The following is a 23306-nucleotide window of genomic DNA, read 5'->3' on the forward strand; positions in this document are numbered from 1 at the left end:
GAGTTCTGCAACGATTGTGGTGGCTTGGATGGCAGCAACAGGCAAACCAGTCTTGTAGAGAGTAAATTAATATAACCAGGGAAACATAATCCCCATTTTCAAGAAAGGAAACAAAGAAGACCCAGAGAGCTACAGGCCAGCCTCACCTCTGTGCCTGGCAAGATCTTGGAGCAGATCCTCCTGAAGACCCTGCTGGGGTAGGGCTTTTTCCATGGGTGTGTAGTGAGAGGACAAGGGGCAATGGTTTGAAGCTTAAAGAAGGGAGGTTCAGTTTGGACATTAGGAAAAAGTTATTTCCTGTGAGGGTGGTGAGATGCTGGAACAGGTTGCCCAGGGAGGTTGTGGATGCCCCATCCCTGGAGGTCTTCAAGACCAGGTTGGATGGGGCTTGGAGCAACCTGGTGTGGTGGGAGGTGTCCCTCCCCATGCAGGGGTTGGGAACTAGATGATGTTGAAGGTCCCTTCCAACCCTAGCCATTCTATGATTCTATGATTCTGTAAAATAAGGCCACCCGTGCTTTCTTGCAGGGCTCTGAAGGAGGGTGGTAAAAACCAGGAAGGTGTTTTGCAGATGTCTGCTTCAGAAAAGACAGTGCTGGATATGCAGAGGAGATGCTGCCGTGTGGATCAGGAGGCACTGCCTGTCCTGGCAGCTGGTGCTCTCTGCACAAGGCTGAGGCAACCAAGCTGTGAGGCAATCAAGCCTCTGAGGAGCTGGGTTTTCTCTAGGAGAGGCTGGGATCTGTACTACTGTGTTCTTTCACTGTCTGACGAGCAAGTGTGAAGACAAAACTCCTAGCAGGCCATATTTTTAGATGAGGGAAAAGCTGAGCAGGGTGTCTTTGTACAGCTACTCATTAACATGTGTGGTATTAAATACCAAAGGCGCCATGGAAGCAGCAAGTATAAATAACAATTCATAATTAAACATGAACTTTGTAGAAAAGGGGAGATTTCAGAGGCAGCTGCCAGCCTCAGGTGGGAGGTAAAGGAGTTTTAAATAGACTGCCCTAGGTTTCCTGCCTCCTGCTCCTGAGCCTTAGAAACAACACAGTAGCAAAAAGAAGTTTAGGCCACTCTTTACCAGGGATGCTTTTTAGCCACGCGATTGTGAGGAGGTGCTTTGCAACATCCTGAAATAAAATGCAGCCTTGACCTTAAAGAGCATCCTGGGGGGCTGGGGGCTGTTGCAGAGAGCCAGTGTGCTGTGTCCTGGGGACAGCTCAGGCTTTGGGAGAACCATCCCTCTGAGGAGAAGGCAAAAGTCAAGGTGCAAGGTAGGCCCTCAGCATCTTTGCGCTAGGGTGGCTATTTCTGTGTTATGATCAAAGAGGTATCTCCATAGAGATGGGCACACTCCTGCTTGTTAGACTGAGCTGCCTTAGAAAATTATTTAGAAATGTCTTTTCCAGGGTAAGCAGTTCAGTCACTTGGCTGAGTGTGGGGCCAAAGCTGGAAGGGGAGGAAAGGTGCTGGGTTTGCAGGTCCTGTCTGGGGGAAGTCTCCACCTCTCCAGCTGCAGCCCTAGTCCTGGCCTCAGGTGTTTTCCCTGCCTGGACAGCTGTGCTCTGGCTTGGAGACACCCACCTCCAACCTTGAAGTGCATGTGCTTCACTGGTGGAAGAATCCTCATCTCTTGTGTTTCCCACTGGGCTTGATTAATGGTGTTAATTATAGACTGGCTGATTAGTTTTCAATATCTTATTGAGGCCACCATTCCACACAGAGCTCAGTAATTATAGTTTTTTAAGAGGCTCAGGAAAAACTAACTCCGTTCCATTTTCCTCTTGCCTCCAAACAACAACCCCAGAGCCCATGCAGACACTAATTAACGGCTCTTTGTCTCTGTGAGGTAAACCCCAAAGTTATGCATGCTGGCAAGCACGGGTTCCTCACTGTGTGAGGGGGAACACCCAAGCTGCTTATACCCTCCCACATCTTGGAGCTGACGATTGTGAGAGTCAGTGGATCCATACGGGAATGCTTGGAAGTTACTCAGAAAGCTCTGCTCCCAGCAAAGTCTGCATTGCCTCTTGCTTTCTTCATGTTTCAAAAGCTGGTTTTTTTTTAAAAAAAGACCTGAAGTGCTGAAAGATTACTAGGCCGTGGTGACTGGGAAACTGTAGGCACTTCCTCCTGTATCAGCTCCCAGGCTACTGATTACTTTTCTTAATGTCTTTGGCACAGAGGCATTTTCCCAGTTCTAAGTATTGTTACTGGCTACTGTGGAGAGAGCTGCCCATAGGGAGGAGGACATGAGCAGCTCTGCTCCCTGCAGGAATACAGCTATTGTGTAGCCTGGGAGAGCCAAAGTCTGCTGTTTAGGAAACAAATAGGGAGGTTACTACTTGAGGTGAGTTAGGAAAGTTCATTCCTGATCCCAGGTGGCTCCTGTGAGCATAGCAAAGATCTTCTACTGTGTCAGTATCTGCTTTCATACAGGTTGAAACAGGACTCTGAGAACTGGCTCGGAGAAATGGCCTTGACTTTGTGTTTTGGGGTTGTGTCACCAGCTGGTACTGGGGCCTGATGAGGATTATAGTGCTGTGGCAGTTGATGGCACTTTGGGACATCCAGATGCCTTTTCCAAAAGGTCTTAGTACCTGCCTTGGTCTTCAAAAACAGCAGGAGCCAACAGGCACCAGAACTTCTGCAAACAAAGCTGCGGGGCCAGCCCCCGAGAGTGACCCACCAGTGGTGACTGGCACAGGGGTTACCCCAAGTCACTGAGGAGTGTGGTCACAGCCAAGTGCCTGTTCTCCCCTTTGAACAAAGGCCCTGCCACCCCAACATGGTACAGCCTGGGAAGGATCTTCAGGTAAACTGTGTCTTCTCTTTATGATTAGCAAACCAGGAGGTGTCAGGGGTGGTAGTTCCCTAGTGCGGGAAATGAGGCCTGAGTGAGGAGGTTGGGATTTGCCCCAGAGTTAAGACAGGTGCCTCTGCTGAGACGCCTTCCACTCTGATGGGATCCTGGTCCTGCCACAGTGTCGTCAGCCAGACACCTCATTAGGCTTCAGCACAATATGCAGCTGCCTTGCCACGAATTCGAGCTGTGCTTAAATGCTCCCAGGGGCTTTGTGGGGCCCCTTGTCACAGACATCTCAGGGGCAGCATTGTAGGAGCAGAAGTGCTGTTCTTTGTGGCTGGGACCATCTCTCGGGTGTTTCCACACAAAACCTGAAGCCATGGACTTGTCCTCCAAACTCTAGAGCCATAAATACATTTTCACTTATGAAATTTTATACCTGTTTGTGTGTATAAATTTTTGGTGTTCAACCTTACCAGTCCTTACCTGCTGCAGGCCTTCTGCCCCTCTATCCTGCAGTGACACCTCATCTAAAAATTGGTAATTTTTCATGGCAAGCTTGGGAAGGGAAGAGCATTGGAGCAGTTCATTGTATTGGCACTTCAGAGGGCTGCAGAACCAGGGGTCGTGCTCCTGCTCTGTCACAAGGCAGGGAGGGGGATTGGTGGTGGTGGTGGTTGTTTTTAAAGAGAAGCTTGACATCATCTCAGGAGGAGAGGGCTGGGAGAGACACATCGGAACAGGATTTGGCACACGGAAAGAAACGGCGGCTAAGGCAGGATTTGAGGTAAAAAAATTGTCTGCAGGGCAGTTGATGGCACTTTGGGACATCCAGATGCCTTTTCCAAAAGGTCTCAGTACCTGCCTTGGTCTTCAAAAACAGCAGGAGCCAACAGGCACCAGAACTTCTGCAAACAAAGCTGCGGGGCCAGCCCCCGAGAGTGACCCACCAGTGGTGACTGGCACGGGGGTTACCCCAAGTCACTGAGGAGTGTGGTCACAGCCAAGTGCCTGTTCTCCCCTTTGAACAAAGGCCCTGCCACCCCAACATGGTACAGCCTGGGAAGGATCTTCAGGTAAACTGTGTCTTCTCTTCATGATTAGCAAACCAGGAGGTGTCAGGGGTGGTAGTTCCCTAGTGCGGGAAATGAGGCCTGAGTGGGGAGGTTGGGATTTGCCCCAGAGTTAAGACAGGTGCCTCTGCTGAGACGCCTTCCCCTCTGATGGGATCCTGGTCCTGCCACAGTGTCGTCAGCCAGACACCTCATTAGGCTTCAGCACAATATGCAGCTGCCTTGCCACGAATTCGAGCTGTGCTTAAATGCTCCCAGGGGCTTTGTGGGGCCCCTTGTCACAGACATCTCAGGGGCAGCATTGTAGGAGCAGAAGTGCTGTTCTTTGTGGCTGGGACCATCTCTCGGGTGTTTCCACACAAAACCTGAAGCCATGGACTTGTCCTCCAAACTCTAGAGCCATAAATACATTTTCACTTATGAAATTTTATACCTGTTTGTGTGTATAAATTTTTGGTGTTCAACCTTACCAGTCCTTACCTGCTGCAGGCCTTCTGCCCCTCTATCCTGCAGTGACACCTCATCTAAAAATTGGTAATTTTTCATGGCAAGCTTGGGAAGGGAAGAGCATTGGAGCAGTTCATTGTATTGGCACTTCAGAGGGCTGCAGAACCAGGGGTCGTGCTCCTGCTCTGTCACAAGGCAGGGAGGGGGATTGGTGGTGGTGGTGGTTGTTTTTAAAGAGAAGCTTGACATCATCTCAGGAGGAGAGGGCTGGGAGAGACACATCGGAACAGGATTTGGCACACGGAAAGAAACGGCGGCTAAGGCAGGATTTGAGGTAAAAAAATTGTCTGCAGATAAGCAGGGTGAGCAGAAAGGCAATGTTGCGGCCCCGTGGCTTTCCCTGCTGCGGGTGAAAGTGCTGCCGCGCTCCCCGGGTGTATCTCATCCGCAGCGGGAGGCTTAACATTCCTGCCTGGCACGTGGGGGCTCGGGGAGGGAGTGTGGGGGAGGCCGGAGCCGGACACAAAGACGGCTGGGCTCTCAGCGGAATGGCATCCGAGCCATCTCAGCTATCCAAAGCCCCAGATGCCGGCAGGCGCGCTCAGCCCGCTGAGCACACAACAAGAGGCAATTACCGCGTCCCTCGGGCCGGGGGAAGGGAAGGAGGGGGGGGGGAAGCCTTTCAGACCTGCTTTTTATTCAGCCTGGGGGTTCCTTCAGGAAGCAGAAATTTCAAATCTCTCCCGCGCTCCAAGTGTGGAAAACGGGGGCTGAGTGGGAAGGCTGGATCGTTTCGGGCTCTCCTGTGCCTGGGGAAGGGGCTGGAGTGATGGTTACACGGTGCTTGTGTGACTTCTGCAGGCGTGTGATGGAGAGGGGTAAATATTTGTTTGCTAACTTTGTGGAAATAGCAGTAGAGGGAGGGGTGTGCTTCTCTTTCTTGCTGTCACTGCGTGGACCTTTCTGTTAGCTTTCCTCTTGTGTGCTCAGTGTGTTCCCTGAGCTCCCGTAAGGTGGTTACGTGTGGGAAGGGCATATCCAGCAGCAGAACCCCTGAACGCCACACTCAGGGATTGAGAGTTCCAGACTGTGGATGCAGGATATGCTGGGTGGAGAAGCAGTGCTGTGATACCGGGCAGCTCCTCCAGAACGGTGGTGAGGGGCACTCTGAGGGGCTGAGAGGTATAAAGGAGGCAGTGAGCAAAGCTCACTCTCACAGCCTGCCTGGGCAGGAGGAGAAGAAAAGAGATTCACGTGGCTGTGACATTTTCTTTGCACTTTTTAAAAACTAAACTGATGCCTCTGCCTTGTCCCCTGGATCTGTGTATTGCCTTCCTGGCCAAAATACGTACTAAATGTAAGGTACACCAGCTGAGGTTTCTGTGTGTCAGTGTTTACACCGCCTGGGTTTTTCTTTTGGCAGGGACACACATGCAGCAAAGGGATGCACCGACCTGTCTGCCAGCCCCCTCAGCCCGGACTGTGTGACCGCTCACTTCCAGCCCAGCAAAGCCGCGTGGCCGGGAGGAGTTAAGTTACGGCTGAAGAGCAGGTGAGGGTGTGTGTGTGCGTCTGTGTCCCTGTCTGCTGCCCGGGCTTTGTGGCCGCTGTTGGAGAGCGGCTGGCAGGCTCCACTTCCATCCTGCCGAGCGAGAGGGCAGCACTAACGCTGGAGCAAAGCAGCCTGAATCCCCTGTCTACGCTGTTAGGTGGTGGAAGAGGCCTAGGACAGTTTCTTAAACCTCACACCCGCCTTTTCCCAAAGCTTCTTCGCCCTCGGCACAGTGCCAGGGAAACAAATTCACCTTTTGGACCTTGAGTCGTGCATCAGCATTGCTGGGTGTCAGGAACGTCTGCAGAGGGCTAGGTGTAAATAGTTTCTGCTTTGGCTGCCAGTATGCCTGAGGGTCCCTCACTGAGAAGGAAGCCTGGAAGAGGTATTCGTTCTCCTCAGAACCTTCTGTCAGTGGTGGTAAAGGTCATTGGAGATGCTGGGCCAAAATACCTCCACAGAACTGGTGTAAGCCTGCTGTGGGGTCTGGCTTTCCAAAACCACCTGGCTTCTTCTGAGTGTGGGTTTCAGTGGGAGTCTGGCATTTGTGACAACCCTGCCTATCTGCACTTTTAATGCCTATCTGCATTTTTAAATGATAGAATGTCTTCAGAAGTCAGTCTCCTGAATTGCTCTGCCTCAGCCAGTGTTGTGGCAGAGCCTGATCTCCTTCCTTTGTCCATGCAGTTTAGGACAAAATCCTACAGCATTTACTTAGGCAAAGCTTTTGCTGGCACCAAAAGTGCTTCTTACATCAATCTGGATGTAAGGTAATCTGGATGACCTCATGGATTTTTGTGTCTCAGCCCTCTGAGGTTTTGCACCATGAAGTCAAAGCAGTGACTGTTATTGGCAACATTGCGTTCAGGCCAGACCTTGAACTCAGTTGAAGTCAAGAAGCTACAGTGATTTCCTGTAGCTGGAGGAAGTGTGGCCTGGTTGCTTGTTAGTGAGCAGCTGAGAGGGGAATGTGGCATGTGGAGTCACATTCTGATCCTGTCAGCAAGGATGCAGGTCTGGAACGAACTCACTGCCCTTAGTGGAGTTGCTCCAGCCTTTAGGCAGTGCAGAGAGGTATGGACACTGACCCTGTGCAGCTGCAAAAGGAAAGGGCTCAGCTCTTCCACTGGTGTTGCTGTGTGTAGCCTCACTAAGTTTGTATTGCTTTCCTCCCAGATAAGAATTTGGGCCATAATTTAAATCTCTCTCAGATGGAGCAGATTTTAGAGGCTGAGATTTCTACTCAAGCTAGGTTTAATCAGGGAGATTAATCTCAGACTGGGGTGCTGGACTCTGCAGATTCTGAGGTATGTGAATTTCCCATCATACATCTCCACCTTCCTACAGCGATGAGTTTTTCAGCATATGCCCTCCGTAAATCCCACCTGCCTGTTGATCTGGTAGCAAATCTTCACAGCAGTTCTAAAGTTCAACATTTCCCTTGGATTAATTTTGTCTTTGGCTGCAGAGCTATTGTTTTGCTTTACTTTTCCAGCAGTGTTGGAGGCTGTGTCTGCATATCTCCCTTTAACTTGGGCTGAAGCTTTTGTTACAAACAGGAAGTTGCTTTAATGTATGAGAATCGGTGTGTGGGAGGGTATTTCAGACTAAGCAGCCTTTGCTTTGGCCAGAGCACCAGGAGCAAATCCCCTGCTTGTTCACTTTCTGCAGCCTCACCCTTGGCCATGAAAGCTGTCAGCAGTCCTGATGGCTTTCTGAAGTTTGGGGTGATGAAGGAATGTCCTTAGTCAAAGCAGAACCCCAGAGCTCAGGACCAGTTTCTCAGGCGTTGCAGTTGCACCCACAGGAAGGTGCAGCACAGCACCAGTCTGCAGGTCACCCTCCTGAGCCTGGACTGACACTTTGCCTCATTTTCTCCAGTGCACAAAATAAATGAGGCCAGGGTAGCATTGGCAGCCAGTGCAGCCACCTTACTGCAGCTCTGTCTGTCAGCAAAGGGCAACCTGAGGTAAGAAAGAGGGAAGAATTAAGTTTAGAAATCCAGGTGCAGGGACATCTTTCACCAAGAAAATGCTTATTACCATTACAATGCTTATTATTATTTGATAGCTGTTCTGTGGCTTGAATTGTGTTAGTTCACTGCAGGTTTGCTATTTCATTTGCCCCACTGGTGTAGATCCCAGTGATATATTCAAGGATGGCTGCCTGTCCCACCTGCTCCCTGCAGGAACAGTGGGAAGGTGAATTCCCAGCTAGGAGTAAATCATGAGTTCACCTGGCTAGTTAAAGGTTTAAACTCCCCTTGGTCTCCTTTGACATTTCTTTCTCCGTGCAGTAAGCAAGCAGTCTGTCTGTGAGCAGATCCCCCCACACTCAGGGATGTGTGTATGTATGTACATACATTCAGCATACATGCCTGAAGGACCTTCTCCTCCTCCTCCTCTCTTGCTTCTCATTTCTACTTTAGCTCTTTGGTGTTGAGTTTATTAACGTTGATTTGTAGCCCTGTAACTCAGAGGAGGACCCAGCTACTGTCTGAAACACTTGCCCTGAAATCCCCTTGGTTACCTGCCATGACTTATTGTCCACGTTACGTTTGGATAATCAGGCTCACAGGGCAGTGTTCCTGCTGCCAGCCCCCGAGTTCCTCCTAAGCACTGAACAAGATGTTGAAAACACATTCCTTCCATTGTTTTTAAGTCTCTCCTGTTGCAAGTTGCTGTGTGTTTGATACCAGGGCGAGAAAGAATCTAAGCTATTCTTGTTTTTCTGTCTTTTTAACTCATTTACTGGCTGCAGAAGAATGAGAAAAAAATTATTTGAATTAAGCCTGTCGTGTCAATTTATCAATATGGATAAATCAGTGCAGCTCTGTGACTTCTGCAGAGCCATGGGCAGGGGAAGCCACTGTAGGGTCTGGCTGCTGAAATTTTCTATCTGTGCTCTTAGAAATGATGTGGGTGCCTGGAGAAGACAGGAGATAATTGGGTACTTCTCAAAGACAGTCAGTCAGCTGTCCCTTTTCCATGTCTCTTATTTCTTCCTCTTTTCCCAGAGAAGGAAACGGAGTGAAACTAGCAAGAAGAGAACAGTTGCAGAGGTCTCGAAACCCCGTGCTCACCAGCTCCTCATTGTAGCCTACACAGGCTATAAGTAACCAGGCAGGAGGCTATCTTGGCTTCCCCATGTCTAAGGCAGAGTCCTGTATGAACAGCAGAGGTGGAATATCCTGGCAGCAAGTACTTTCTGAAAAGACACATCTGAAATACTCTTTATTTTGCAATTTGAACTACACTTCTCGTGTTTCCTGGTAGTGCTTTCTCAAAAAAAAGAAAGCTGTCAGGAGATCCCAGTAGGACAAAGTCCTTGAATCTAGTAGTCAACAAGAATGAAGCCTGTATACACCACCTCTCACATGCAGAACCGAAGTCCCTGTTCCTGTTCAAGGCTGCTGTCTGGTCAGTGTCTTGGAGACTCAGGGCGACCCTTTCCTGGTGAAGGGCCAAGTGCTTAGTCGAGCTCTTGCCTGTCAGACCATGAAGGGAAGGTGGAGCCAGAGCGCGTGGCCCCATTCCTGGCACTGCCCTCTGCTTTGGTGTAAGTCACTTCACCTCTTGAGGCCTTGGTTTCCTTTTCTGGAAAACTGATAAATGCCACTGGATAAGTCCTCCTGGGGGTTACCAAAGGGATGTGATAACACAGAGGTGTGATGTGCAAGACCAATAATCATTAATTACAGTGTTTGACTGTTCCTGAGTTCAACTAAGGAGTGACCTCACAGCTGCTGTCACCTCTGAGCAATCCCAGCTCTTCCTTCTGCAGTCAGAGGCAGAGAGAGGAAAAGCCACCTTTGGTCTCCACAAACTCAGGCATATTGTTGCTGCTGCACTTGACACTTCCATGTATCCTCAACCAGCCACACCTTGTCCCTTACCAGAGGCAGCATTGATAAACATTGCTGTGCCCTTAGTCATTCCCATTCACAAAATAATCTTTCTGCACTGTTTCATCCTGCCTGCTTTTGGTGTCAGGGAGAGTAGAGGAGGAAGAGAAACAGGCTGTTTCCTGCATGTGGAGTTTTTCCCAAAGAGCTGACAATGGTAATGGTAGGAAATCTAAGCAGAAGCCCCTGATTCTCTGCTTTCTCACCCCAGACAAACTTCAGGGAACTCTGTACCTGTCTCCCAGTTCTGATACGGCACTTAGGGCTTGATCTGATACAATGCAGACATCCCAAGTGATGTTCATCAGAGGAAAAAAGCAAATAAGGTCTGACATGTCAACTGGAAACAACAGGCAGGCACAAGTTCTGCCTAGACCAGTGGGAAAGGGGCTGGAGCGATAAATGAGGCCAGGCTGGTCTGAGGCGCAGCTCTGAACTCAGCCAGGGTATTCTCCTCAAGATTTTTTCTCTTGTTTGGTTTAAGACTGAGACTGCTAAAAACTGTGAGATACTCTGAGGTGATTCCTTGGGTGGGGAGTTGTCCTCTAGAAGTTGAGGAGATTAACATATTGTGGGAAAGAAGGCTGTGTCCTGGTGTGAGACTATTCACAAGTTTCACCTAAGTGTTCTGAAGTGAGGGGATTTTCAGTGTGTTTTTTACTTAGGGAAGTTTTAATGTGAGCATGAAGAGAGATGGGGACTTTCCTTTCCTTTTGTAAGTATGGAGACACTCTTGCCCAAGATTCATGATGTGAAATATTTCATATGGTTCATTCAGGTCTTTCTAACAAGTTCTTCTTTTTAGTCAAACTTGTGAACGGACAGAGCCCACTTCAGATCTCTCCTGCCCCAGAATTCACCAGAAGAGCTCTGTGAGCCTAAAAAGACAGACTTCTGTGAAAGACACATCAAGCTGATGCCATTATGGTCCAACTTCTTTCTAATTGGCCTTGTCTGTTATGCTTATTTTTAGAACCATGACTGAACCTTAATTAAGAGCGACATTGCTTTGAGGAGATTGTGGCCTTGCTCTGTTGAAATCCTAATAGGCTTCTGAGTGCTTTAGTTTTCCCTTCATGTCCTGCTTAATGGCTAGGCATAGGGTGTGCAGCAAGGCTGTTTCTCCACAACCACCTGAGCTGTATTGCCGCGGGGGGAAAGCACATCCAAAGGCATTGCAGTTGTCTGCAATAGCACCGAGTGGTCCTCTTGGCTTTAGGTCTCTTCTCTGTCTTCCTGTCTTTCTTGGGCACCTTAAAACCAGCAGCTAGTCAAAACCATCCTGCAGGTCATGAAGGACATGCCCTAGTGACTACTGCTCCTTCCTGGATCCACAGGTGGATTCTGCTCCTTGGGGAGAGATGTTTTTCTTGAAAGGTTTTACTGCCTTTGTCTTCAGTATCCCCTGTCTCTGCTGAGGAGGATTTTGAAGCTTGCTGGGGCAGAGAATAAAGGAGCACAAGGTTGGTGTTAGAAGAATTGTTCATAAACAGTCTCTGTGCAGCTATCTTATTACATCATGTGTTTGTCAGATGTGAGACTGATGAAAACTCCCAGCGAGTTCTGTGGTTTTGTTGCAGTAGAAATAGATCAGTTTATTGGGGCATTGATGACTTTTTAGTTGTTAATTGATCAGCCACAATATCCCCTCCCTGGCTTTCACTCGTTAGCTCTCTAAAAGGCCAAGTTACATCCTGCTGTTTTCTGTAAGGATAAAGTTCAGTCTGTGTTGCCTAAGAGAAGGTGCTTTCCTTGTGAAATTATTCTCTTCTCGCTTCAGCAGCTTGCTTTGGCACTCTCACACTATGTCTAATCTGCACAGCAGGGACATCCCATGATGTGCCCCAGGATCCTGCTCCATGAAAGACCAGGAGATGCCATGTGAGGGGAGGAAACTGCTTCCATCCTTCCTGCTTCTCTTTACCCAAAACTGCTCCACTTGGAAGTCTAGGAAAAGGAACCTTTTACAGGCAAATGTAGAAAAAATTGAAATGGCCATTTGCAGAAGCTAGGTCGTTTGCTTTGGTTAAAGGTGAGCCTTTTTGCACATTGTGTGCTCTTGGAGGACACTGGGTTGGAGTACATTTTAATTGCAAACCACTGAGGTTTTGCATGTGCTCTGGGATCATTGGGGAACAGTATGTAAAGGATGGAAATGAGACAGTACATTGTTGTGTGTGGTTCTAGTTGGGAAGAGAGAAATCAACCTTTCCATTGTACTCTGAAGAAAGCTTCAGATGGCTGTTCTTTAGGTGCTGTTTCATCTGTAGAGTTAGTGCCAAGGCATCTTTCTAAAGTTCCATTCCTGATGTGGGTACAAAGCATAAAAATAATCTACAGAGATTCCAGAGAAGAACATGCTCAGCTCTTCCCAATCAGAGAGCTATAGAGCTATTAATGGTAAAGGGCCTCAGAAATGTCAGTGTGGTCCTTGCAGCCCAGACTGCAGCAAGCCTTTGGCACACTGTGTTAGAGGGGATTGCTAATGTGCTGGTCACGTTTCTGTCTGAAAATGCTGTGACTAGGATAGCAACAAGGAGCACCCAGATAACAGCAGTTGGGCAAGATTAAAGACTATTCTTTTGCCTTTGGTTTTCCAGTTCGCAGGGTGAATTTGGCAGTATTTGGTGTGTAATCAGTGTTACAGCTGCTGTGGAGCCCATTTAGATGCCAGTGTTGCATCAAGGTCCACTGACTTCTCTGGGTAACTTCACTCTGAGGTATTTGTGATGATGCCAGCCTGACCTGGATGCCCAGGTTATCTGATCACTGGAGGTGCCCACGAGGGACCAGGAGTCTCTTTTCCAGCCTTGGCATTTACAACAGAGGGATCACTTTCTCCATTATCTGAAGTGGGGAATTTTTTTGTAGTAAGATTGTCCAAATGCTTTTGCAAGCACAGTACAGGTGCAGCCCTTGAGGAACCAGTGTAAAAGGATAAGGGGATGAAGTAGTTTTTTTATTATAATTACAGTTCTGCATTTTTAAATCCTACAACCTTCTGGAACAAAGTGCCAGCTGTTGCTCCAGGTCTTGATGAAGGCAACTGAGTGATACCAAACTTATATCAGTTAGAGATCTAATGATTTATTTGATTTCACTCAAGTCAGGAATTAACTGCTGTGTTTGCAAGTTTTATCACTCAGCCAGTTTGTCTGGGATGAATCAGGATCTGATGTTGTGGGCTTTACAAAAACAGTTCTGCCCCACTTGCCAGCAAGGGTTTAGTCTTGCACTGGGTTTTATTGCTTCCTGGAAGTTGTGCTCTGCAGCAAAGCAAGTGTAACCAAAAGCTGTTGCAAAATTGGCAGATTAACCATGTTCAGCTCCCCATCCATCTGGAAGGGGAGATAACTGTTCTCCTGTGGACACAATGGTGCTTGCTATCGTGTTGCATTTCAGTTCCAGTCCTTTTCCCTAATGAGACAATAAGAATTATAAAAAGAGCTTAAGGAAGCAGAGGGAAGCAAGGTGCTATTTTCAGGTGTTACAGCAGTCTGAAGCTAGGAGCTTGTTGGCATTCCCTGACCACCCACACACAGGCACTGGCAGCATCATTTGTGCCTTCCTTTTGCAGCCTCCGAGCTCCAACTCGGGGAGAGTCTTTCAGCTGATCCAGTGGGCACTGGACCAGGCGCCCTGTTCTCTGCCTTTGGGTGCACTTGTGAGCCCACAGACCCTCTGTCCTTCCATCCTGCCACCTCCTTGGAGCTCTGTGGGTGAGGCTGCAACCTGAGCTGCAGGTCATGTGTACTGCTGCGCTTGCTCTCTTGGTTTAAGCTCAGCTAAGATTCGGTTACCCTTAATCCACGTTTCCAGGATCAGGTAGGTTTGGAAACAATGCAAGGTTATCCAGCGCTCAGCTGGTACGGCCTGTCTGCTGACTTAAATTCACAGCCTCTCTGTCCATGTATTTGTATTATTACAATGATATTGACCAAAAGGGTGACTCAAAAGATTGCCTAGGCAGATCCCTGGCAGCTTTTTACTGATCAAATCAAGGGATAACAGGCTTTGCTTGGGATCATGCAGTGTCCTTTCCCAAGCGAAAAAATAATGCTGGGGGCTTGTACTACTCAAAAGTACCATGAGAGTCTTTAAATCTCTGCAATGGAACAGGTAAGTATGTGGATTATGCTTCAGGAACAGTTTTGTCAACTTCCCATCCAGCAGTGTTCAGCTTCCGAGTTTCTCTGGGCAAGGAGCTTAACAAAAGAGCTCTGTTTCAAGCACACCTACACTTGTAATAGTAATGGTGCTCGGTTCAGCTCGCCCTCTGTCCACCTCCAGTTCAGCTTTCCTTAAGACAGTGTTGTCACAACGAACATTAAAAGGTAAAGAATGTCCCTTTTTCTTTTGTCTTTTAGCTGATGATGAGAGAATGACCTGTGCTTCTGAGATCTGTGTGGAAAACCAACTGGAGACATGGTTTTACCTCTCACCTTCTGCCAGTGTTTTTTTCCATGTCGTAGAGCATCAGCCAGTGCCAATGTTCACTTGTGCTAGTGAAGGATCTGACCCTAGCATTCATTTTTTTACTTTGTACATTTTCCTGTCTAGTTTCATTCCACCATCTCAGGCAGTACTAGGAGAGTCCTCTTTGGGTGTCTGATTTATATCCATACAGGGCATTTTAATCAATTTACTGACTTACTCAGGACATGCTGAACTGTGTTAAATTTTCAGTGAGGCAGAGAGTTTAAAGATGTGTCATAGCCTTCTCTTGCATTTATGCTTCATATGTAGTCAAGGCTGTCCTGCAGGCAATCAGGTTTGAGACTTCAGTGGTACATATGTCCAGGGATGCTCCTCATCCTCACAGGAAGAGTTAGAAACTGTGTAGATGTGTGCTAGGGCAGGGGAGAGATCCCACATGGAAAGCTGGGGGAGGATTAAGGACAAGCCCAAAGGCTAGGGCAGAAGAGAGTCTGTGCGGTATGTTCAGGGTACTTGGGTCACTAATCCCCTGCTCTGACTTTCCATTGCACCATGATGTGCTTTAAATAACATTGTTGGTGGGTTTTTTCTCCTTAGAGCCAGTGGAGATGTGACAAGCAAGTGGCAGCAATGTGTCTCCTGCATTTTATCAGCACTGAGGACAGATCAAAGCAGCATTGCATGGGCTCTCACCCCCTCATGGCATTTGGTTCTTCAGATGACTTTGCCAGCTGTCACTTTAACATGAAGGGAACCTTGCAAGGAAAATGCTTCTGCAGCATTTGTAAGGATCACATGCAGCTGCCCTGCTTGATGCACCATGTGGGAGCCCACACACAGCCCTTTAGCCTCTAAACTCATCCCTGTGAACAGGCCCCCAGGCTCATCCCCAGGGGTACAGGTGGGGAAGACCCCTCACCTTCAGGGATAACCTGTGTCTGCTTGTACCTGGAGGAGGCTGAGAGGGAGTGTGTTGTGTGAATCTGAGGAATGGTGAGTGATTGCTGCTCGATTCACTTGGAACAGACAGAAGCATGGTAGTGAAACAGAAGAGAGCATGAGCAATTTTAAATGCAGCTGTTGGTGTTACTTCACATTTAACTTCTTTGGAAGAGCTGGCCTGTTGCTGATGTGCAAAATCCTTCTGCTTGTACCTAGGCGGAGTGAAACTCCAGGCCGACCTCACTCTTGGCATTCAACCAAACTTGGGGAGAACCAACCCGATCCCAGCATGATGCAAATATCTCAGGGTATGCTTGGCACCCCTTGGCATCAGTCCTACCACTCCAGGTAAGCACTGCACCACTGTGGCCCTCTGCTGCCTAGGCAGAAAAGTAAAGCAGCCTGCGTTTTTCATCTGGTATCGTTTGCCCTGTGTTGACATGACTCCTACAGGTGCTGAAATCAGGCTCCCAAGCTGGCATGCCTCTGGACTAGTCCCCAGTCTGGTGTCCTTCCTTGTAGCCAGTGTCTTGCTGGCCTCAGGGGGGCTCTGCCTCATGCCCAAGAATGTGTCTTGATGGTGCTGACTACAGGGCCTAAATCTAGAGCACAGGAGTGAAGGAAAGAGACAGAAGATGTGGTGGAAAAAATGTTATCAGTCACCTCCAAACAGTTGAACAGGTTTACAAACAGCCAGGGTTAGGAGAAGAGGTAGGAAGGCCTCAGGTCCTGTTTGGTTACACAGATAAAGTGGCTGTTTTTTCCTTCTTTAAGTGCTCTGTAGGGTGATTAACAACTAGGAAATTAATTGCTTTGAAAATCCCCATTCCCTCCAAGTTGAAAGCCCACTGTCAGGACATAAGGCAGCCATGAAGTGTGGTGAGTACAGGGAGGAGCACTGCTGAGGGCAGATGTACTCCTCAGCTACCCTGAGCAGCCTGGTGGTTAGTTCTGAAGCAGCTTGAGGGGCGACAAGTTTAAATTCTGCCTTTGGAGTACTTTCCCTGGAAAGGCAGAAGGGTTTTAGGAGCAGGAAACTCTCTTTATAGCCACTGGGATTTCAGCATCACTCATTCTACAGGCAAGACTGAGCCTTGGCAGAGGGAAGGAAAAAGAAAACAGCATTTAAAAAAGTGATGGGATGGTTGGAGATAAAAATGTATGTGTGTCTCTTGCCTTCAGCACAGACCATGCTGTATCATATTCATTCACCCCCCTAGGGACTTTGCTTACCAGCCACAGCTCCTGGCAGAGCCTTTGGCTGTGTGGCCTTGTCTCCTGAGTGCCTGAAGAGGAGCACGGGGAACATCTAGTGGCCAGGGCTGCGCTGGCATTGCCAGGGAGATATTTATTCAAAACTAAAATAGAGCCGTGCATTTACATGAGTAAACTACTTTAAACCTGAGATTTGCCATGTATCTTTCTCCTTCTCCTGCCTCTGTGTTCCTCTGCATTTCTCTGCAGAGCTGCTGCTTTTTCTCCTTGCAGGAAGCCTTCCTTCTTCCTTAGCAGCCTTCTCCCTTCTTTGGACTTGTAGGTGTTAATCCAGCAGGATGGAAGTGACTGTGTCTGGGATATGATGAGGAGCAAGCTTTAGGCTCTTGAGCAGACACTTGCTGCAGGGGGAGGCTTACTAAATACACCTGCTCCTCCTTCATTCCCAGGGCTGCCATGCATCCTTAGCTCCCTTGTCACCTGGAGCAGGTTTGGTTTTGGTATCCCAGTGGAGCAAAGCACACAGAAATGGAGTTTGCCTTTCCCTGTGCCAGCTGAGGCTGCAGCTTGCAGCCTGGCAAAGCCAGGCTCCTCTTCCAGCTCAGAGCCTTGCCCTGCTGCCCTTCGCATGGGACAGCACTTTCCTTACCTGGTGCTGTGGCTCTGCACAGGGAGCTACAGAAAGTGATACCTCAGGAAGGGGAGCTGGGAACAGAGGGAAGGAAAGTGAAATCCTCTGGCTGCAGTCCCCAGTCCTCAGCAAGAGAGATTAGCCAGGGCAGACTCCACATAAACGTATGATACCCCCACATGAGGTGTAATGAGAACTGTGGCTGGCACAAAGTGCTCCCTTCCCACTGACAGCAGGATCTCTGAATATCCTTCCTTTTGAACACATCTCTGACAGCCACAAGTCTTCTTTCAACATGTGTGTCTCAGAGCAGGTGCCAAGGTGTACCTGCAGCTGCTGAGCTGCATGAGGAGGTGACTGTGAAGACTTCCTGGGGCACCCTCAGACTGTTTCTTTCATTGCACCCCCACTTGCCTCCACACACAAACACATGCATCTCTTCTCTGTCTTGTCAGTTTAGTTTTCTTGCAGCAAACAAACTATCCTTGAGACAGCTGAATTTCCAGGAAGCCTGCCAGGGCATAGCCTTCATCTCCATAAAAAGGAATGAAATGGGAAAAAAAGAAAGATTAGATTCCTCCCAGAACGCTTCTCCTGCTTCTCTCCTCCTCCTCTGTGGCATCAGTGCTCATTCAGCTTTCCAAGTGCCTTGGATGGGTTTGATGGGTGGGTTTGATCTTCCCTGGCTCCAGAGATGCGCTGTCTTTCTGTCTGCATTTCCCTCCCACCCTTCTGTGGTAAATAAGAGCCATGTGTTGCAATGTCAAGCAGTTCCTCTTTGTGAACTGGGATGACTGCAAACGGGATGGAGTAAGGCCCAAATATGGGTTTTCATCTGCACTTCTCAAAGCTAAACATCTTGCTTCTGAGCTCACTTATAAGTTGTTGTGTTTCTCTGCTGACAGTGAGTTTTTCCTTTTCTCTTGCTCTTCTCCAGCTCCTCAACCAGCGATCTCTCTGGCTATGAGCATGGCTATCTGAGGAGAAGCCCTGACCAGTACAGTTCCCGGGGCAGCATGGAGAGCTTGGACCACTCCTCCCCAGGCTACCACCCTTGTCACCTGTCCCCAGCCAAATCCACCAACAGCATCGACCAGCTCTCCCATCTGCACAGCAAGAGAGACTCTGCCTACAGCTCCTTCTCCACCAACTCTAGCATCCCCGAGTATCCTGCTCCTTCGTTCAGCAAGGAGCACTCCTGCTCTGTGGACAGCACGCAGTCCCGAGGTGGCCTGCAGGAGGGGATGAGGCAAGCTGACATCAGGTACGTCAAGACAATCTACGATGCCCAGCGAGGGGTCTCTGAGGAGTATGAGGTGAAGTCCCCCATGTTGCTTCTGAGCTGCGAGGCCCGGGCCTTGCTGGATGGTCGTGGCCACGGCAGGCTCCACAGCTTCAGCCGGCACAGCGCAGCTCCCTCCTGGGCACAGCCAGGCCAGGGCTCATTGGACAGCAAGAGCCAGCCCCCCGAGGGACCCCCCTTGCCTCCTACTCGCAGCGACAGCTACGCAGCCATCAGGCATCACGAGAGGCCCAGCTCATGCACTGGCCTTGATCTGAACAAGCCTGGTCGAACCCAGCCAAAAGGGACCTGGCCTCCCCTTGTCAGCACCCTCTCCCAGGGACCGCTGCTGAAAACCCTCTTCGGAGAAGGGCATCTGCACACCCTGGTGGAGAACAGCCCAGAGAGCAGCCCCACTGTGAAGCCCAAACAGAGCTATTCCCAGCCAGCCCAGCCAGGGCAGCCCCTGCTGCCTACTGGTGTCTACCCAGTACCTTCCCCAGAGCCACATTACGCCCAGATGCCCCAGCCCTCTGCAAGCAATAATGGGACGCTTTATCCAGCCCTGGCCAAAGAAAGTGGGTACCCTCCACCTCTTCCAGTCTCTTACGACAAGACCATGACCAGCAGCACCGTGGGCTTTGATGAGAATGGAACCCAAAGCACTACAAACAGATCAACCATCTTCTACCAGCCTCTGTCAGCTGAGAGAAAGCACGAGGCTGTGGCAAAACTTCTCCAGCAAAATCTTCCTAGCATGGCAAGCCCAGAAGTCTGCCTGACCACATTGAGAAAGGAGGCAGTGCACAGCAACCGGGAGACCGTGAGTGCTGCACAGGCCTCCAAACACAGTTTTCAAGTCCCACAGCCCCAGCCGAGGGATGCCGGTGAGAGAAAACCCCATTACCAGCCCAACGAGGACTGGACAGCTGAATCCCAGGAAGATAAAAACGGCAATGCACAGATAAGTGACAGAAATGTTGCTGCTCACCACCAGTGGGGTCACAGCAAGACCAAGCAGTATGGCTTCTCCTCCTTGCAGAACATCCCAGATTGCTCCAGGAGGCAAAGCAGCTCAGAGCTAAAAGAGATGCAACCAGGCGAGGGTTATTCCAGGACCAAACTGTCCTTCTCAAACAGCAGCAGTAAAGAGGAGAAGGATCAGAGAGGACAGGGGCACAAGCAGTGGAGTGATGTGGACCCACAGGCCTTTGTGAGGCAGGAGGAGGAGGGCAGGAGCGTGACTCTGTTCCATGCTGCTGAGCCCAAGTGCAAAGAGCCCCCTTCTCCACAGCACCCAAAGACCTCTGATTTTGGGAGGAGCCGGCTCAGCTCCAGCAGCACTCAGAGCTTTTCCTATGGCAAACCAGACACCAGCAAGCCCCGCTTCTCAGTGCTGGAGAAGGTCAACAAGTTTGAGCAGCGAGAGCAAAGCACTCCCCGGCCCCAGAGTGTTGGAGTTCCCAGCTTTGGCCAGCACTACGGGCCCGGCAGGACGAGCCAGCCCTCCAGTGCAAGATGCTCCCTGCACAGCCTGGAGGACATGAGGAGCAAGCTCCGCGAGCCCGGCCAGCTGCCCGGTGAGCCAGGCAGGGTCTCCAGTCCCTCCATCAGGAACGGGAAGCTGGAAGAGGCTGACTGGCGTCCTGTAGAGCTGCAGATGGTGGCTTCAGTGAAGCAGGCAAGGCCCAGTGAATACTACAACCTGTGTCCCGAAAATGAGATGCAAATAAGGGCGGCTCAGCTACCGAGGAGTAAAAGCACATTCCAGCTGGGAGGTGAGTCTGAGAAGGACATCCTCTGGAAGGATAACGTCCAGGATGCCCACGGGTCACAGCTGGACACGCCATTTAACAGAGCCTACAGGAACAGCATCAAAGATGCTCAGCCCAGGGTGCTGAGAGCCACTTCCTTCCGCCGCATCAGCCCCCCGTTTGGGAGCGCGCCCAGGAGGCCAGCCCAGAGACCTGCCTCGGCCCACCTGGGCGCCAGGAGCGCGGCAGCGTCTCCGCACACCCCGAAGGAGCGGCACAGCGTCACGCCCACCGACGGCAGCCTCTGCGCCCCGGACCAGGCCAGGCTGCCGCACGGCCTGCGCATCGGGGGCCGGCGGCGACTGACGGCAGAGCAGAAGAAGCGCTCTTACTCGGAGCCGGAGAAGATGAACGAGGTGGGCATCTCCGACGGGGAGCCGTCGCCCTTCTCCTTCCAGAAGAAAAGCATCCATTTCCTCTTCCCGGAGAATACCGTGGCTGACCGGCGTAAGATCTTTGAAAGGGAGGGCAAAGGTTCTTCCACGGCCAGCCTCTCCAAGCCCGAGCTCAAGCAGCTCCAGCAGAATGCCCTGGCTGACTACATCGAGCGCAAGACAGGCAGGCGGCCGTCCTCGCAGGACCTGGGGCTGCTGCGGGAGCGCTCCCACAGCTCCTACCTGCAGCTGGGTGGTCCAGACAGCCAGAGCCTTTCCTCTGCCTCCAGCATGAATTCCCTCCAGGACCAAAACCTTTACCGCCGGAGAGAGTCTGTAGAGCAGATATCCAGGTTGGGGCAGGTATCTTCTACGCTTCCTCCTGGGCTGATGGGCTGCTTCAGCATGGGTGGAGATGAGAAGAAAGGGCACCAGGACAGCTCGGTCATGAGCCGACTGAAAACAGAAAGGTGCTGGGATCACAGAGCCAAAACAGAGCTCACCAAAGGCACGCAGACAGACCCTCTGGGATTGCAGGGCCAGCCCTGCTACAGGAAGCAGGAGCAGGTCTTTGAAACACCCACCTCTGCCAGGAAGTCTGGGAAATCAGTCTCTGTGGAAGACTTGCTCGATAGGTATGACAATCAGACGGTCCCTGTGCATGTACGTTCCAGATCATCTCCCACAGCAGATAAGAAACACCAGGTATGTGCAAACTGGGTTGTGCAGGCAGGCAAGCAGAGCTCTCTGAGCCAGGGGAGAGGGGGGCATCAGAGGACAAGCCGGTACTCGGTCGTCCCAATGACTCTACTGGTTAGAAAGAGGTTAAATTCATGGTGAGATACAGACCATTTACTGTGTTTGAATTACCAGGATGCTGTTTTAAATGTTAAATGCTGGTGGGGTAGTGCTTCTGCTCAGCTTTCTTACTGCTGGGGCTGTTTCAGGGCTTTCAGAGGTGCTGGTAGCATGCCTCTGTTCTTGCTGACATCCCACCTGAGGTGGCCTCTTCTTTCCTGCCAGCATCACTGGTGGAGCACTGATGGCCTTTCTGGTAGGATCTGCGCTTCAGGTGGTGATACACTGTTTCTGCTGTTCTGCCTTAGCCCACTTCCCTGATGCGAAGTAGGGAAGATTTTAGGCTGCTTGAAATTGCCCTGGCTCCCTCTGTGCCCACAGTGCTAGGAAATGCTGGTCAGAGGCTCTGCCAAGTAACCATTGTGTTTTGCCTCCAGCCCTGGAGGGAAACAGTGCAGAGGAAACTTAGCAGAGACCCTGGCTGCTCTTCCCACATCCCCTGCTTGGTGGTTGGGAACTTTGCACTGATGTCACAAATGGGAAATTCGACTGACTGAGGATGGTAAATAGTAGAAACAGGCTAACTTCTTGAAGAACAACTTCCCAGGCCAGCTCTTCAGCTGGCTGAAATGTGTTCAGACCTATTTAGGTAACTGCAACTGGTCAAGCCACGTCAATTTATTGCAGTGGTGGGTCTGCTGCCCCATCCCTGTTTCCATTCCAGGCTCCATTCATCATAGGGAAAGGGAGAGAACAAATAAAACGTGTGGACAGGCTCTTTGCTCCACGTACTCTGTTGGGGCAGTGTCATATATTAAAAGGGCAACTGAGATCCAGGACATCTGCTTCTACTCGTGCATTTGCTGCTAGCCCAGAACAGATGATCTGGGTGCAACATAGTGGTTCTGAGTCCAGTCACGTAGAGGAGGCTCTTGGGCAGCACCTTGGAAACCTGCCAAACCAGGGTGTGGGGGAAGGAGCCGTCCTCCCAAACCCCTTGTGTGCTTCATACTAACTGTCCTCCCTCAACAGACCTCAGATCCCACACTACGTTTTTAAATAGAATTTTAAAAAGCAGCATGTGGATATCAAGTGACTGGAAGGCATTTCCATAACCACTGCTGTCTCATCCCATCATCAGTATTTTTCCACACACCAGCCAGGCATCAGGCTTATCTGTGCAATTCTGTCACACTTGCTGATCATGAGAAGTTGTGTGCTTAGGAAGAGGACAATCCTTAAGAAAGTTAGGGTGAAACACTGAGCTGCAACTCTTTCTCCACCTCCCAGAACAGTCTGAGCAGCAAGAAAAGCAGGCATCCAGAAAGAGAAAAATCACTGAAATGTACTTTTAAATGTTGTGTTGGACCATGAGCAGTCCTCCTTCATTTTTACCCAGCCTCCTCTCTTGCACAGGGGACATAAAGAGTAGTTCTTAAGATTTTTATATCCCCCTTATTGGCTCGTTTGTAATCTTGCTTCTGTCTGTTGGAAGCTGAGTCGAGGAAGATGATGAAGAGCAGTGCAGACCTGCTCACAGGGTCTTAGCTCAAGTACAGAAGAAGGGAGAGCCCTTATGGCTGTTTCCCAGAGTGATTTAGCTGTATCCACTTCTGGAATGGGGATTTAGTCTCATAGCCAGCAAGGCACTTGTGAAAAACCTGCTATCCTAATTCAAGAAAGCATGTTTGATTTCCAGTGTGAATAAACCAGTACATAAGTGTCTGTTTGAAAACGAAGTATATGTTTAAGTGCTCTCTTAATTAGGTTTGTTACTGATCTGCCTCTGATACAAAACCACAGCTATAAAAGCGGGGGACAAAGCCAAAGCAACAGGGTGATCTTTTACATTTTATTCTTTTTTTTTTTTTTTTTTTTGCCTTTTCAGATTATTTTTTTGTGTGGAAAAAGTTGATTTCCAGTTTAGCAGCAGACTTCTCTGCCTCACTCTATGTTTTTCAGGACCTTGTGTACAGTGTCTGATGTTCCTTTCAGGCTGCATATAAATCACATTGCAATGTCACTGTA

At 49.7% G+C, this 23306-nt stretch overlaps 1 protein-coding gene across 1 annotated transcript in view; it reads left to right on the forward strand.

Moving 5' to 3' along the window:
- SHROOM3 (shroom family member 3) overlaps nt 1–23306 on the forward strand; it is a 158872-nt gene that overhangs the window by 121433 nt on the left and 14133 nt on the right. The window contains exons 3-5 of the mRNA XM_010008523.1: nt 5753–5881; nt 15381–15512; nt 17948–21185. Coding sequence (XP_010006825.1) covers nt 15454–15512; nt 17948–21185 — 3297 coding nt within the window. The 5' untranslated portion in view covers nt 5753–5881; nt 15381–15453. The remainder of the gene's footprint in view (nt 1–5752; nt 5882–15380; nt 15513–17947; nt 21186–23306) is intronic.

Source organism: Chaetura pelagica, unplaced genomic scaffold, assembly GCF_000747805.2.
Source record: "Chaetura pelagica isolate M959 unplaced genomic scaffold, ChaPel_1.0 scaffold272, whole genome shotgun sequence".
NCBI classification, from domain to species: Eukaryota; Metazoa; Chordata; class Aves; order Apodiformes; family Apodidae; genus Chaetura; species Chaetura pelagica.